This window comes from Heterodontus francisci, chromosome 10 (genome assembly GCF_036365525.1).
Source record: "Heterodontus francisci isolate sHetFra1 chromosome 10, sHetFra1.hap1, whole genome shotgun sequence".
NCBI classification, from domain to species: domain Eukaryota; kingdom Metazoa; phylum Chordata; class Chondrichthyes; order Heterodontiformes; family Heterodontidae; genus Heterodontus; species Heterodontus francisci.
The window spans coordinates 69,238,912-69,255,500 of NC_090380.1; the positions used below are offsets into that span (position 1 = coordinate 69,238,912).

Below are 16,589 nucleotides of genomic sequence, written 5' to 3' on the forward strand. Positions count from 1 at the left end.
ATTTGACTGTGGCTTCCAGTCATCTATTCATCAGTTTCAATTTGGCCAGCCACAGTCGAGGAAACATTGTGTCATAGTACTGCTCACTCACTGGTAGATTTATCCATTTTGACCACATAGCTTGTGGCAGCAGTGGATAGTTTACACGCTCTATTTTGAATGCATAACACAATGGAAAAAAGGGTGCACGCTGTGGATTGACATCAAGCAGTGGCATGATGAAAAAAAATGTCAAATTTTAGACTTCAAGCCCATAAGAGGAGACTGACACAAACTCATTTGGACCCATGGAGCTGCAACTTCCAATCTTCCTTAACGAAGGAGAAACAGGTGAATGGCATTCCCTCGGTAAAGCCCTTACCACACAAATGGCTTAAAATTTGGACCATACTTAGACTACCAAGGCCCCAGTGTGATAGACAGGATGCATGTGCACATTTCTAGCTAGAAGTGCACTGCCTGCCAGACTGGGCTAGGACAAACATGAAGGATTCCTTTACCCACGTCTGAAGCAGGTGTTAGGTCCATTATTTGCACATGCAACAGACCTAACTCCTGTTTGAGGACCCCTCTCTACCCTGAAGTACCTAGCTCCAGCTGCACTCAATGCAGAATCCGCAGGAGCAGGAGTGCTCTTCCTGATTCCACATTTAACACCCCACATGATCACTGCCACTACTGACCCCTATCCCGGACTCCCAGCCTCCTCCACCAACGATGCTATCTGATTCCCAGACTTCCGAACTTGACCCCGTCAATTCTTTCTTTTGGGCCTCCTTATCTCGAGAGACAATGGATACGCGCCTGGAGGTGGTCAGTGGTTTGTGAAGCAGCGCCTGGAGTGGCTATAAAGGCCAATTCTGGAGTAACAGGCTCTTCCACAGGTGCTGCAGAGAAATTTGTTTGTTGGGGCTGTTGCACAGTTGGCTCTCCCCTTGCGCCTCTGTCTTTTTTCCTGCCAACTACTAAGTCTCTTCGACTCGCCACAATTTAGCCCTGTCTTTATGGCTGCCCGCCAGCTCTGGCGAATGCTGGCAACTGACTCCCACGACTTGTGATCAATGTCACACGATTTCATGTCGCGTTTGCAGACGTCTTTATAACGGAGACATGGACGGCCGGTGGGTCTGATACCAGTGGCGAGCTCGCTGTACAATGTGTCTTTGGGGATCCTGCCATCTTCCATGCGGCTCACATGGCCAAGCCATCTCAAGCGCCGCTGACTCAGTAGTGTGTATAAGCTGGGGATGTTGGCCGCTTCAAGGACTTCTGTGTTGGAGATATAGTCCTGCCACCTGATGCCAAGTATTCTCCGAAGGCAGCGAAGATGGAATGAATTGAGACGTCGCTCTTGGCTGGCATACGTTGTCCAGGCCTCGCTGCCGTAGAGCAAGGTACTGAGGACACAGGCCTGATACACTCGGACTTTTGTGTTCCGTGTCAGTGCGCCATTTTCCCACACTCTCTTGGCCAGTCTGAACATAGCAGTGGAAGCCTTACCCATGCGCTTGTTGATTTCTGCATCTAGAGACAGGTTACTGGTGATAGTTGAGCCTAGGTAGGTGAACTCTTGAACCACTTCCAGAGCGTGGTCGCCAATATTGATGGATGGAGCATTTCTGACATCCTGCCCCATGATGTTCGTTTTCTTGAGGCTGATGGTTAGGCCAAATTCATTGCAGGCAGACGCAAACCTGTCGATGAGACTCTGCAGGCATTCTTCAGTGTGAGATGTTAAAGCAGCATCGTCAGCAAAGAGGAGTTCTCTGATGAGGACTTTCCGTACTTTGGACTTCGCTCTTAGACGGGCAAGGTTGAACAACCTGACCCCTGATCTTGTGTGGAGGAAAATTCCTTCTTCAGAGGATTTGAACGCATGTGAAAGCAGCAGGGAGAAGAAAATCCCAAAAAGTGTGGGTGCGAGAACACAGCCCTGTTTCACACCACTCAGGATAGGAAAGGGCTCTGATGAGGAGCCACCATGTTGAATTGTGCCTTTCATATTGTCATGGAATGAGGTGATGATACTTAGTAGCTTTGGTGGACATCCGATCTTTTCTAGTAGTCTGAAGAGACCACGTCTGCTGACGAGGTCAAAGGCTTTGGTGAGATCAATGAAAGCAATGTAGAGGGGCATCTGTTGTTCACGGCATTTCTCCTGTATCTGACGAAGGGAGAACAGCATGTCAATAGTCGATCTCTCTGCACGAAAGCCACACTGTGCCTCAGGGTAGACGCGCTCGGCCAGCTTCTGGAGCCTGTTCAGAGCGACTCGAGCAAAGACTTTCCCCACTATGCTGAGCAGGGAGATTCCACGGTAGTTGTTGCAGTCACCGCGGTCACCTTTGTTTTTATAGAGGGTGATGATGTTGGCATCGCGCATGTCCTGGGGTACTGCTCCCTCGTCCCAGCACAGGCATAGCAGTTCATGTAGTGCTGAGAGTATAGCAGGCTTGGCACTCTTGATTATTTCAGGGGTAATGCTGTCCTTCCCAGGGGCTTTTCCGCTGGCTAGGGAATCAATGGCATCACTGAGTTCCGATTTGGTTGGCTGTATGTCCAGCTCATCCATGACTGGTAGAGGCTGGGCTGCATTGAGGGCAGTCTCAGTGACAGCATTCTCCCTGGAGTACAGTTCTAGGTAGTGCTCAACCCAGCGGTCCATCTGTTTGCGTTGGTCAGTGATTATGTCCCCCGATTTAGATTTGAGGGGGGTGATCTTCTTGATGGTTGGCCCAAGAGCTCTCTTCATGCCATCATACATTCCTCTGATGTTTCCGGTGTCTGAGGCCAGCTGAATATGACTGCATAGGTGTTGCCAGTAGTTGTTTGCGCAACGCCTAGCTGTTCTTTGTGCAGTACTTCTGGCTGCTTTAAGTGCTGCGGATGTTAAATCGCTGGGGGCTTTCTTGTAGTTCAAAAGTGCAATGCGCTTAGCGGCTATGACAGGTTCCAGCTCTTCATTATGAGATTGAAACCAGTCTGCATTTCTCTTCGCACTTTTGCCGTAGGTGGTCAAAGCTGACTCATAGATGGCGTCTCTGATGTGGGCCCACTTGGTCTCAGCATCCCCTGTGGGAGTGTTTTGAAGGGCTGTTACAAGTGAATTTAGAAATTTTTGTAACAGCTGTGGGTGAGAAATTCTGCTCGTGTTGATGCGCGGGTGGCCCTTCTGCTTGGAATGATGCAACTTCTTTGGTCTGAGTCTAACCTTGCTGCACACCAGGGAGTGGTCGGTGTCGCAGTCCGCACTGTGGAAGCTGCGTGTGATTTGAACACTGTTTAAGGCGGCTCGCCTTGTGACAATGAGGTCTAGCTGGTGCCAACGACGTGATCTTGGGTGCCTCCATGAAACCTGGTGACAGGGTTTAGTGTGAAAGAACGAGTTGGTGATGCAGAGGTTATGATAGGTACACAACTCAAGCAGTCTCTGCCCGTTCTCATTCATCCTTCCAACGCCATAGCGCCCAAGGCAGGAGGGCCATGAGTCATGGTCGGCCCCAACCCTGGCATTAAAGTCCCCCAGCAGGAATAGGTGTTCGGTGTTGGGGATGCTGCTAATGATGTTATGGAGTTGTTCATAGAACTGGTCTTTAGCTTCAGGTGCGGAACAGAGTGTTGGAGCATAGATGCTGAGTAGGTGTACTGGACCAGAGGTGGTGAGCAGTCGGATGGACAGTATGCGTTCCGAGCCATTTGAGGGAGGCTCGATCATGCTGAGCAAGGAGTTTCTGATGGCGAAGCCCACTCCATGCTGTCTTGGTTCTTCAGGATCCCTGCCCTGCCAGAAGAAGGTGTAGTCTTGCTCTGCTAGAGAGCCACTAGGGAGGCGAGTCTCCTGAAGTGCTGCAATGTCCACATTGAGTCTACTGAGCTCGTTGTTAATGATGGCGGTCTTCCGAGAATCGTTGATTTGTGTAAGGTCTTCCGACAGGCCAGGACACATAGTTCTGACGTTCCAGCTTGCAAAGCGAAGGGCTGGTACCTTCTTTCCTTTTTTCATGTTGTTTGGTGCGGTGTATCAGTCCACCTTTCGGGCAATGACCCTGAGCTCCAAGCACCCATTGAAGCAGGCAGACTGTGGCGGGACAGAACCTTATTGACCGGGGGCTGCCCGGTTTGAGGCGGGCGGTAGCTGTCCAGTGAGGTGCAATGACCTCTCCCACCGACAAAGGCAACCCGTGGCGCCCAGTTTCTACGCCAATTTATCTGGACTTATAACCCGTAACTGCTGCCTTCCGTGTTGTTTCAGTCGCTGTGAGGCAACTATGGAGTGACCTCTCCATGGCGCATGCCTGGGCAAATTTATGGAGGTTGAGAGTTGCCCAGTCGTCAAAACCCCCCTCTCGGCCTTTCTGGTGGGGTCCAAAGGAGTGCAGGACACGACGTTTGGCACCAGTATGGCTGCAGGAACTGCCGGAAACATGCCAAAGGTGACACATGACCGCCTACGGGGTTCCGCTCCGGATTTTCTGTTAGGGACCCCGTCAATACTAGCCTGATATTACACAACTCTTCACCACCAGGCTTTGATGCCACATTGGCTCCATCATAATGAGGCCCAACTTCTGGTGAGCATCGGGCCTCACCATTGTGTTGCAGGGAATGCACTGTGTCCCCAAATTACTAGGCCATCAGAAGGCTGATTTTGTGGGATACAGCTGATTCTACCAATTTCTCTTCTGTTGCGCTCTACTCTAATGCAGTATTCTATCTCATTACCTGACTAAGAATCAGTGAAATTCATAGCATAAATATTTACTCCTTTGTTAGCAGGAATACAATGATCTACACTTGAGCTGTCAGGCCGCTTCCAATGAGTTTTAATGTGCCAAATCTGCTATTAACAATCAGTCAATGCTCTTGTGAACCAAATTATTTAGATTTTCCTCTTCATTAATGTATTCCATTGTACAGTTGTCACATTAATTAAATGACAATTGCAAGTCATTATCCTGAATCTCAAACGGAAACATATTTAGTTCTGGAATCTCACATTTGTCAAGTACTTTGGGCTGGATTTTATTCCAGTGATGGGGGTCCCGGCGGCAGGCCAAAAGGCAGAGTAGAAACCACCTCGGTCCTCCGTCGGACCCCCATGGCTGTCACATGGGGGCAGGCAACTAACTGCCCACTGTCAGGGACACCGTCCCTTTAAGGGACGAGCGCCTGCCTCCAGAGCTGCTGGCCAATTGGAAGGCCAGCAGCTCTGTAGTACTGGCAGTGCCATCGGGGGCAGTGGCCACTGCTGGTACTGCAGGAGGCACTGTAGTACCGAAGATGTCAGGACAGCCCAGGACAGATGAATGGGGTCAGAGTCGCTGGAGCCAGCCAGGCAGGCCCTGGTGGGGCGGGAGCAGTGGGAGGGGATTCTTGCTGGGGGGTTGTGATCGCTGCTGGAGGGGGCCTGGATTACCCCTAAAGGAGGGACTCGCCCACTGACCCTGCGAGGAGAACCCTCCCCATGGCATCGGGTCCCTCCACCTTCTACAAAATTGAATTGTCACTTAAGGGCCTCAATTGGCCTGGGGTGGGAAAGCCATCCTCGGCCTTCCTCGCTCCGGACAAATGACAGGGGACCTGGACAATGTCGGGAATGGTGCCTCCTGACATGTTGTTTGTCCCCCCCCTCCACCATGGGCAAAAAATTTTGCCCTATAAATATTCCGAGAGCTGATACAGTGTGTGTGCGCGCAAGACACACACACATACATAGACACATTGAGGACTGTAGCAATGGGAAGCTTATTTGCTTAAAAAATGTGCCACAGGAAATAAAAAAATGTGCAGTAAATTTTTTCTTTTATGAAAGCCATCTCATCAGTCCAATTTTATAAAAACATATTAGCTTTTGAATACAATTACATCTATAAGTTGTATAAAAGAAATGACTCAATCTTGAACTTCATGATAATGGTCTCATTTACTTATTGTTTTCTTCTTGTAAAACAGTTGTTTCTTGAGATAAAAATGTAGATCAAATCAACTCAAGCATGAACGTTAAAAAAAACTGATTGCATACCTCTTCTGCAAGTTTTCTGTCAAAAGTTGGTATTCCTTCCAGTGGTGTCCAGATCTTGACATCATAATCTATACCAGAGGATGCCAGAACTATGAAAAACAAAAACAATAATTATGTGCCAATGCAAACTCGGGTCATTAGCAATATTATAAAAGTGAGTTATGACCAAAACATTGGCACGTGATAGAGCTTTTAAATCTGATCTCAGCCCACTAGAGTTTCATTTAGCCAAAAAAATGCAGAAGCATTATATGAGAGAACAGTGTGCACTTTTGTCATTCTGTCAATTGACTCGAGAGCCTTGTCTCATGGAAAATGTTAATCCACCCATATAACTCAGACCCTAGAAATGATAGGATGGTTCCCTTTCAGCACCGTGTTACTGACTGTAGCACATTCATTCTTCCTAAACTGACTGACGAACATAGGTACTCATTGCAAGAATCTGGTCATAAAAGTGTCAAAACGTTTTCTTCATACATTGAAAATTGCTTCCAACATGAATAAAGATTTTGTGCACTGTTCTTCTTTCTTAGGCACATTTTTGTATTACCTATATTTTTAAAAGAAATATATTTTTCTTTAGAACAAAGAACAAAGAACAGTACAGCACAGGAACAGGCCATTCGGCCCTCCAAGCCTGCGCCGATCTTGATGCCTGCCGAAACTAAAATCTTCTGCACTTCCGGGGACCATATCCCTCTATTCCCATCCTATTCATGTATTTGTCAAGATGCCTCTTAAACGTCTCTATGGTATCTGCTTCCACCACCTTCCCCGGCAACAAGTTCCAGGCACTCACCACCCTCTGTGTAAAGAACTTGCCTCGCACATCCCCTCTAAACTTTGCCCCTCTCACCTTAAACCTATGTCCCCTAGTAACTGACTCTTCCACCCTGGGAAAAAGCTTCTGACTATCCACTCTGTCCATGCCACTTATAACTTTGTAAACCTCTATCATGTCACCCCTCCACCTCTGTCGTTCCAGTGAAAACAATCTGAGTTTATCCAACCTCTCCTCATAGCTAATGCCCTCCAGACCAGGCAACATCCTGGTAAACCTCTTCTGTACCCTCTCCAAAGCCTCCACGTCCTTCTGGTAGTGTGGCGACCAGAATTGCACGCAATATTCTAAGTGTGGCCTAACTAAAGTTCTGTACAGCTGCAGCATGACTTGCCTATATTGATACTCTATGCCCCGACCAATGAAGGCAAGCGTGCCGTATGCCTTCTTGACTACCTTAATTTAGTCAAGCTTTCTGATGATCACTTTTGGTATTTTTCGCACCAACTGATCAATATTTTCAAATATTCTTCTACAGCCATGACCACCTTACGTATGTCCTTGGACACTGGAGAGTTCCCTCATTTGAGCAATCACCTCACTCATGTTATTCTGTTAGATCAGGAAAAAACATTTGATCTATTACACAGAGCTCTCCAATATCAAAAATGCTCCAGGGCATTTAAGAAAAGGTTGTGCTTCTAAAACTGTAATACTGTACTATCTCAACAAACCAAGGATAGGAAAAATAACCTTTACTAATATGTTTATTATTTTCTCAAGAATCTGAACAACTGCTTGAATTTCACAGTCTACATTCAGAAACATGCATAGGCCCACAAATGACCAGAATAACCAATTCATCCATATCATGATGATCCAGGGATCTGATATTTCATCTAAAAACATGGGCACTTTGACTGGTCAGTGAAATGCAACACTTTGTGGCCAACTGTCTCTTCCCTATTGAAATTAAATGTCATTTGACTGCAACAACAACTACTATTTTCATTTATACAGTCCCTTTAATATAGAAAGCCAGAAAGGCCAGGCTAAACAGAATAGAGACCTGTCAGACAGCTTCCCTGTCTCCAATGGTGTTAAGCAAGGGTGTGTTTCGGCACTGACCCTTTTCTCTATTTTCTTCAGTATGATGCTTCAAGAGGCAAAGGCAGGCTTGACAGCTGGCAGTCTCTTCAACCTGCGATGACTACTGGCACACACCAAAACCACAGAAAAGCTTATCGTGGAGCTTCTGTTTGCTGATGATTTTACTCTTCTGGAACACATGGAGGAGGCAATGCAGCTCATTGTTTCTCTTAGGCAGCAAATGCCTTTGGCCTTACTATTAGCCTAAAGGATCAGAAGTGCTGTACCAACCATGGCCCCGAGGAAATTAAAATCCACCAGTGATCAGCACTGACAGTAGAGACCTCAATGCAGTAGAACAGTTTATCTATCTAGAAAGATTTGCATTTATATATAGCGCTTTTCATGGCCAACAGACATCTCAAAGCATTTTAAAGTCAATGAAGTACTTTTTTGGAAGTGTAGTCACTGTTGTATTGCAGGAAACAAACCTGGGTAGCATTATTTCAAATGATGCCACTGTCAACAAAGACATAGACAAATCGATTGTCCAAGGCCAACAGCTCCTTTGGTTGCCTCTCTAAATGTCTCCGGTGAAACCATTCACTGCACACCTACCAAAATTCAAGTATACACAGAGGTTGTCATCACCACCCTCTTTAATGGGTCAGAATCATGGGTTCTGTACAGAAAACAAATGTGACTGCTGGAGTGCTTTCATCAGCACTGTCTTCAATCCATCATCAACATCAGATGGCAGGACTACATCACAAACGATGATGTCCTCAACAGAGGCAATATGCCCAGCATTGAATGCATTCACTTACAATGCTAATTGTGCCGGGCAGGACATGTGTCATGCACCAAGGATTCCAAAATGCCAAAGGCAATGGTTTATGGTGAATTATGCTCCAGTAAGCGACATCGAGGTGCACTGTGCAAAAGCTTCAAAGACCAGCTGCAAACAGTTTTCTCTGGCTGACAATGACGAGTGTGGGAGCAGGGGGTTGCTGGCAGAGACAGCTGGTGCACAACAACCATGAAAGCAGCCTGCAAGAGTTCGAAACAGATGTGAGATTGTTGAAGAAAGACACAGACAACGGAAGGGGCCTGGTCAAACCAGGAGGTTTTAAAAAAACAACTTTGTTTAATGGGATGTGGGTGTCGCTGGCAGGCCAGCATTTGTTACCCATCCCTAATTGCCCTCGGCAAGGTGGTGCTGAGCTGCTTTCTTGAACCGCAGCAGTCCATCTGGTGCAGCTACACCCACAGTGCTTAGGGAGTTCCAGGATTTTGATCCAGCGACAGTGAAGGAATGACGATATAGTTCCAAGTCAGGATGGTGTGTGGCTTGGAGGGGAACTTGCAGATGGTGGTGTTCCCACGCGTCTGATGCCCTTGGCCTTCTAGGTGGTAAGGTTGCAGGTTTGGAAGGTGCTGTCAAAGGCGGCGTGGTGAGTTGATGCAGTGCATCTTCTATATAGTATACACTGTTGCCACTGTGCGTTGGTGATGGAGGGACTGAATGTTGAAGGTGGTGGATGGGATGCCAATCAAGCGGGCTGGTTTATCCTGGATGGTGTTGAGCTTTCTGAGTGGTGTTGGAGTCACACACATCCAGGCAAGTGGAGAGTATTCCATCAACTCCTAACTTGTGCCTTGTCGATGGCGGACAGGTTTTGGGGAGTTAGGTGGTGAGTTATGCGTCGCAGAATTCCCAGCCTCTAACCTGCTCTTGTAGCCACAGCATTTATATGGCTGCTCCAATTTAGTTTCTGGTCAATGGTAACCCCCAGGATGTTGATAGTGGGGGATTCATCGATGGCAATGCCATTGAATGTCAAGGGGATTCTCTCTTGTTGGAGATCGTCATTGCCTGGCACTTGTGTGGCATGAATGTTACTTGCGATTTATCAGCCCAAGCCTGAATGTTGTCCAGGTATTGTTGCAGTCGTCGTCAGTCCCTCGAAACTTATGTGTCCTCAGGTGACTCTGCAGGCCAATCCTAGAACGACAGATTTTTGCACAGAGAGGACAAGTGTTGCCCTGAGGGAGGGGGGTTCTCGAGCCAGGGTCCTGCTCTCTCCTTCTGTTTTTGATGCTTCTCCACAGCAGAGTTTTTGTGGTCAGTTTCCGACTGTGTTGTGGCTTGTTGGATGAGGCGTCGCCACATGGCAGAGTTAGTGGCAAGTTCCTCCCACACACCAATGTCAATTTGTCTCCTTTTCAATGAGACCTTCAGCGTGTCCTTGAAAGGTTTTCTCTGTCCTCTTGGAGATCGGGTGCCATCTGCAAGTTGTGAAAAGAGGCTCTGCTTTGGAAGCCGATTATTTGGCATGCGGATGCAATGTCCAGACCAGTGGAGCTGATTTCATATGATCATGTGATGCTGGAGGAATTGGTTTTGGTGAAGACACTGGTGTTTGTTTGCCTGTCTTTCCACTTGACTTTGAGCATCCTGTAGAGACACCACTGGTGGAAATTCTCCAGCGACCAGAGGTGCCTTTGATAGATGACCCAAGTCTCACTGCCATATAGAAGATTGGTGACAACAGCGCAGTAGACTAAAGCCACTGTCCTCTTTTGGAGATCTCCGTTGACGAAGACATGGTTATGCAATTTTTGGAAGGCTGTTCTGTACCTCCACTTCGATGGTGACCTTTTGAGAAAGGTAGGTGTTGAGATATGGAAAGTGTTCAACGACTTCTAAAGTCTACCCATCAATAACAATAGCTGGTGATCTAGGTGCTTGTCCAGGTGAAGGCTGGTGGAGGATTTTGGTCTTGCTGATGTTGAGTGAGAGACCAACTCTTTTGTATGCGGAGTTGAAGAGCTTGAGGATGGTCTGAATGCCACTTTCAGTGTGGGCCACAACTGCACAGTTGTCAGCATATTGCAAGTCGTAAATGTGCTGGAGAGTCACTTTAGTCTTGGTTCTCAATCTGTTAAGGTTGAAAAGCTTCCTGTCGAGTTGAAACTTAATTTTGACCCCTTGTGGAAGTTGATCACGAATGAGTTCCATGACCAAGCTGAGGTAAATAGCGGAGAGACTTGGTCCAATTACACAGTCTTGCTTGACGCCTGTTCAGATATGAAAGAGCTCAGTCTCCAGTCCATTGCAAAGGATGGTTGCTATCATACCATCCTGCAGGATAGTACTATATTTTGCTGGACATCCAAGTCTCTGGAGAACTTTCCAAAGAGCTTCGCAGTTGATGGACTCAAAGGCCTTTGACAGATCAATAAAAGCCATGTAGAGCTCTTTGCATTGTTCCAGGCACTTTTCTTGGATTTGTCAAGCGACAAAGATCACATCTATGGTTCCCCTGGATGGCCGGAAACTACACTGTGTTTCTGGAAGTATGTCTTCACTGATATGTAGGAGGAGGTTCAGGATGATTCGTGAGAATCTTCCCCATTGTGGGCAGAAGGGGTATACCTCTATAGTTCCCACAAATAGATTTATCATCCTTATTAAAAAGTGAAAAAAGTGAAACAATGATGGCATTGTAGAAGTTGGGAGGTAGTACGACTTCTTCCCAGATTTGTATTAAAAGGTTTGAGTTTGAGCAAGAGTTCATGATCACCATCAGATCTCTGCAGGAATGTTGTCCAGACCACAAGCCTGGTTATTCTTTACTGTTCAATAGCCTTTTGTATCTCAGCAAGTGTTGGCAGCATACCCAAATATGATCTCTTAGGCCATGATTATCTGATACTGTTGAACTCCTGATTGAGAAGGCTCCAATGGTGTTCCTACCAACGATCTCAGATAGCTGCATCATCTGTGACAAGAGTAATGCAGTCTTCAGCTTGGAGGGGGAGGGAGCACTTGCTTTTGATCCATAAATGGTCTTGGTGGTCTGGATGATGATTTGTGGAGGTTTATGTAATGTTGGATTTCATTGGCCTTCTCTACCCACCACTTATCCTTGATGACTCGTATCATTCTCTGAGCTTCAAATTTAAATAGTAAATATTCTTCTCCATTCTGCTGTGATGTAGGGCGATTTTGACACATAACAAAGTCTTGGCATTTCCGATCGAGAATTTTGTGTATTTCTTTATCATTCCTGTTCAACCAGTCTTGGAGCCTGCGAGATACAAACCCGATGGTTTGGGTACATATCTCTTCAGTCACAGATTTAATTTTGTACCAAAGCCTTTTCACACTGGCATCATTGGAACCTGAGAGAGCAAGACGGGAAGAAAGTTGCACCTGAAATTGTTCCCTTGTTTTTATGTCCTGGAGAATGTGTATGTTAAATTCTTCTCCTGGTGTATTCTCATGCTGGAACGTACGTGTCTGTGGTCTGACCAGCAGTCATTTGCATCCTATATGGCTCGGGTGATGTGCACATCCTTCCTATCTTGGGCTCGGACAATGACGTAGCCCAGGAAGCACCAATGCCTGGATCGGGGGTGTTTACAAATTGTCTTGCATTTATCTTTCTGACGAGTGTGTTTGTGATGGTGAGCCCAAGTGCACTGAATTTGGTGAGAAGACCTCATTTGAATTCCCCACTCCTCCTTTCCCGATGGTGCCCTTCCAGATGGTGTAATTGTGCCCAACTCTGGTATTAAAATCTCCCAGTAAAATCAGTTTGTCTTGTTTTGGGATGTCTGCCAACACAGAATCCAGATCTGCATAAAAGAGCGCTTTGGTTTCGTCAGTAGAATAGAGTACGGGAGCATAATCATGATTGTGGCCCATTGGTTGTCATGGAGTTGAAGGCGTAGGGTCATGAGCCATTTGTTAATGCCAATTGGAAGCTCTAAGTATATCTGGGATTCTATTTTAGATGGGGAACCCGACTCCATGGATGCAACAATCCTCCTCTGGCCTCTGGTTCCCCTTCCAGAAGAATGTGCACCCTCCTCCTTACTCTCTAAGCTGGCCTTCCGCAGGGAGTCGCGTTTCACTGAGAGCTACAACATTAATGTTATATCTCACAAGTTCCCGAGAAACTATGGCAGTTCTCCTTTCAAGGCGTTCACTGCTTTGATTGTGCATAAGGGTGCACACATTCCAAGTACAGAAATTCATGTATTTTCTCACTAGTATTTTTGACTGCAATGGTGGTGATCCTATTAGGTGCAGTTTCCTGGTCAGGACAGTTTGGGAAAGCTTATGTTTGGGGCACCTTTTCTAGCCCCTTAAATAAGGTGAGCAGAGGGGACCCTAAAAAGGATTGCTCAGTCGTGGATGCTGCTGCTGGAGAGCTACCTTAGTCCCAATCCAAGAGCTCAGCAACCATCAAGCAACCACCGCCTACGTGCAAATTTGAGACTAGAAGCCTCCAGGTTCACAGCCCTGTCTCCGATGTCACTCGTCCATCGCCATACGGTTTTTTGGCGCCCCGAGCAGAGGACTACGTGTGTCTTCTTTTAACCTGAGGAACTCTGTGCCCAGTCGACAACCGCACAATCTTAATGGGTTGGCAATCTTTACCCATTGATATGGCAAGCCAGGACGATTGGTGAGTGCCAATTCTACTGCAGCGTACACTGCCGTTGATGTACATGTGCCTTATTCATCCACCTGTTCCATTGTTGAGGACTTGAAAGCGTCTTGCTGCACATGGACACGGACTGCTTCAGTATCTGAGGAGCTGCAAATGGTACTGAATATCGTGCAATTATCCCCACCTCTGACTTTATGATGGAGGGAAGGTCATTGATGAAGTAGCTGAAGATGTTGGGCCTAGGACACTACCCTGAGGAACTCCTGCAGTAAAGCCCTGGGGCTGAGATGATTGGCCTCCAACAACTACAACCAACTTCCTTTCTGCTAGGTATGATTCCAACCAGTAGTGAGTTCTCCCCTTGATTCCCACTAACTCCAGTTTTGCTAGGGCTCCTTGATGTCACATTCGGTCAAATGCTGCCTTGATATCAAGGGCAATCACTCTCACCTCACCTCTTGAGTTCAGCACTTTTGTCCATGTTCGGACCAAGGCTGTAATGAGGTCAGGAGCTGAGTGGCCTTGGTGGAACCCAAACTGAGCATCAGTGAGCAGGTTGTTGGTGTTTAAGTGGTGCTTGATAGCACTGTCGACAACACTTTCCATCACTTTGCTGATGATCGATAGTAGACTGATGGGGTGGTAATTGGCTGGATTGGATTTGCCCTGCTTTTTGTGGACAGACATATCTGGGGCAATTTTCCACATTGTCGGGTAGATGCCAGTGTTGTAGCTCTACTGGAACAGCTTGGTTAGGGGTGCAGCTAGTTCTGCAGCACAAGTCTTTAGTACTACAACCTTTGCAGTATCCAGTGCCTTCAGCCATTTCTTGATATCACGTCAAGAGCCTGCAGATCAAGAATTGGCTTCTTCAGTCACCAACGACCGTGCCAACTACCACAGAGATAAGCCTTCCCATGATCTTCGCCTGCGCAGAATCTGCCATCATCATCAATATAGAAAAATGTCCAAAGGTGCTTAACAAGGGATACAGTCATGCACTGGACAGCAGGAAGTTCTACAATAGCTAAATATTTGTTAATTAATATATTTGCATAAATACCAACCTAGAAAACTAGCAGAAGCTTAACAGTTTACTTAAAGATAGCCAGTTTTAAGTACATGCCTATGATGTGTAAAAGATAGACTTGGAACCAAATGGCAGAAGATAACATATTGGTTGGTATCCTGCCATCTATGAAAGATAACGGACACGCAACAAACAGTCCATTTAGGTGGGGTGTCTTCTCTTGGCACACTTTTGCTGATGGCTGTGAAGGTCAATCCTCGAGAGGCAGGTTCTGCCACAAGTCCCTCATGTGAAGCTGCCAGGTGACGCTGTGAGTTGTTTTTTTCAGCAAGCTTCTATAGCCACTGGCTGTCGTGGTAGTGCATGCCAGTCCACAGGATGTGTTGCCATTTCCCTCTTTCACCAGCTACTGACTTCCAAGTGCAATAGTCGACATTTAGGGCCTTCATTTCATGCTTGCAAGCATCCTTGAAACGGAGCCTTGGGCACCCCACTGGTCGTCTGGCCCCAGCTACTTCACCATACAAAAGGTCCTTGGGTATGTGACCGTCTTCCATCCTGCAGACATCCCCAATCCACCGAAGCTGCCTCGGTTTGATTAGTGCCAACACACTCGGGAGCTCTGCCTTTGAGAGGACTGCTGCATTTGTGATTTTGTCCTGCCAAGATATACCCATAACGTGCCACAGACAGAAAAGATGGAAATTATTGAGCTTCTTCTCCTGGTAGCTGTAAGTCTCCCATGTTTCACAGCCATACTGAAAACACAAGCCTTATAAACCATCGGTTTGGTCCTAAGTGTCAGCTTGGTCTTATCCCATGCGTATTTTGAGAGTCGGCCAAAGGTGGTAGCTGCTTTCCCTATGTATGGGTCGAGCTCTGCATCAAGGGACAGACTGTCGGTCACTGTGGATCCAAGGTAGTGAATGTACTAACCACTTTCAGTGGGGTGTTATTTAGTGTGATTGGGGCAGAGATGCAAGACCTTGTCCCATGACCACAGTTTTCCTGACGCTTATAGTTAAGGAGAACAAGTTACAGGCACGGGCGACACAGTCCATGAGTCTTTGTAGCTGACTTTCCGTGTGAGCGACTAGCGCAGCATAAGACAACAAATAGTGAACATAATATACAGGACCTATACATATATCATAGATGTTAATATGACAATATAGGTTTGTAAATAACAAGATTAATGCCAATAGCATATTTATATAAAGAACAATTAACCAATAAATGATGACAGAGAACCAAAGTTTCAATGACAGTTTTCAATGGTTAGTTCACCTTTAATACCAGAACAGATTGCCTCTATAATTAATTTGTCAGATATACTTTATTAACTCTATATTACCACTAATTGATTTAATTTCTTTGTGCAGCTACTTTTTTGAAACATAACAAAATAGCAAACAGAAGCACAATTACATTTCCAGTCTGTTTCACTCTTTAAACTGTTCAGTCCCCTTTTGTCCCAATCTCTCTATTACAATTCCAATACTCCTTGGTCTCACTTGGCTGTTTTAGCTGGAACAAAGACTCAGTCAAGTAAGGTACAAGGTACAGACAAATTTCCTATGAACTCAGGTACTCCTTTAGGCCCCAGAAATTTTGAGTGCTGACAAGCCATTAATTTTTGCTGCTCAAAGTGATAGCCCTGCCTAATTACTGTCCACTATGTTAACAATACAATACCTTGTATTTATATAGCACCTTTAATGAAATAAACTGTTCCAAGGCACTTCATAGAAACGTTATAAAGCAAATTGACACCGAGCTACACAGAGATATTAGGGTAGATGATTAAAAGCTTGGTCAAAGAGGTAGGTTTTGAGGAGGAAAAATAGGTAGCAGTTTTGGCAGATGAAAGCAGGACCCAATAGTGCCTTATGTGATCTAGCCAGATCTGGTGCTGAATGACTAAACCAGTTGTCCATAACAAAGTATCTAACTTTCATTAAGTGTATTATGGTAAACTAAGTAATTTGGGGATGGGGGTGGGAGTTCTCAACAATTATTTTATTGAAAACAGTACAAAGTACAAGTGATGCTTCTTAGTCATAGGACAAGGGATAATGAAAAAGATGGAACATGAATCACCAAAATCCACACTACAAACTTGTCACAACATACAGATATCAATATATGACAGTAAGGAGGTACCACAGGCATGATGTATTAGCAGCATGACCATATTGA

The 16,589-nt window shown here is 46.0% G+C and overlaps 1 protein-coding gene across 5 annotated transcripts in view; it reads right to left on the reverse strand.

The window, feature by feature from the left end:
* Positions 1–16,589, reverse strand: part of dcaf6 (ddb1 and cul4 associated factor 6) — a 193,423-nt gene that overhangs the window by 8,001 nt on the left and 168,833 nt on the right. For all 5 annotated transcript variants that reach the window (XM_068040689.1, XM_068040692.1, XM_068040691.1 and 2 more), the window contains one exon: positions 6,023–6,111. In XM_068040689.1, coding sequence (XP_067896790.1) covers positions 6,023–6,111 — 89 coding nt within the window. The remainder of the gene's footprint in view (positions 1–6,022; positions 6,112–16,589) is intronic.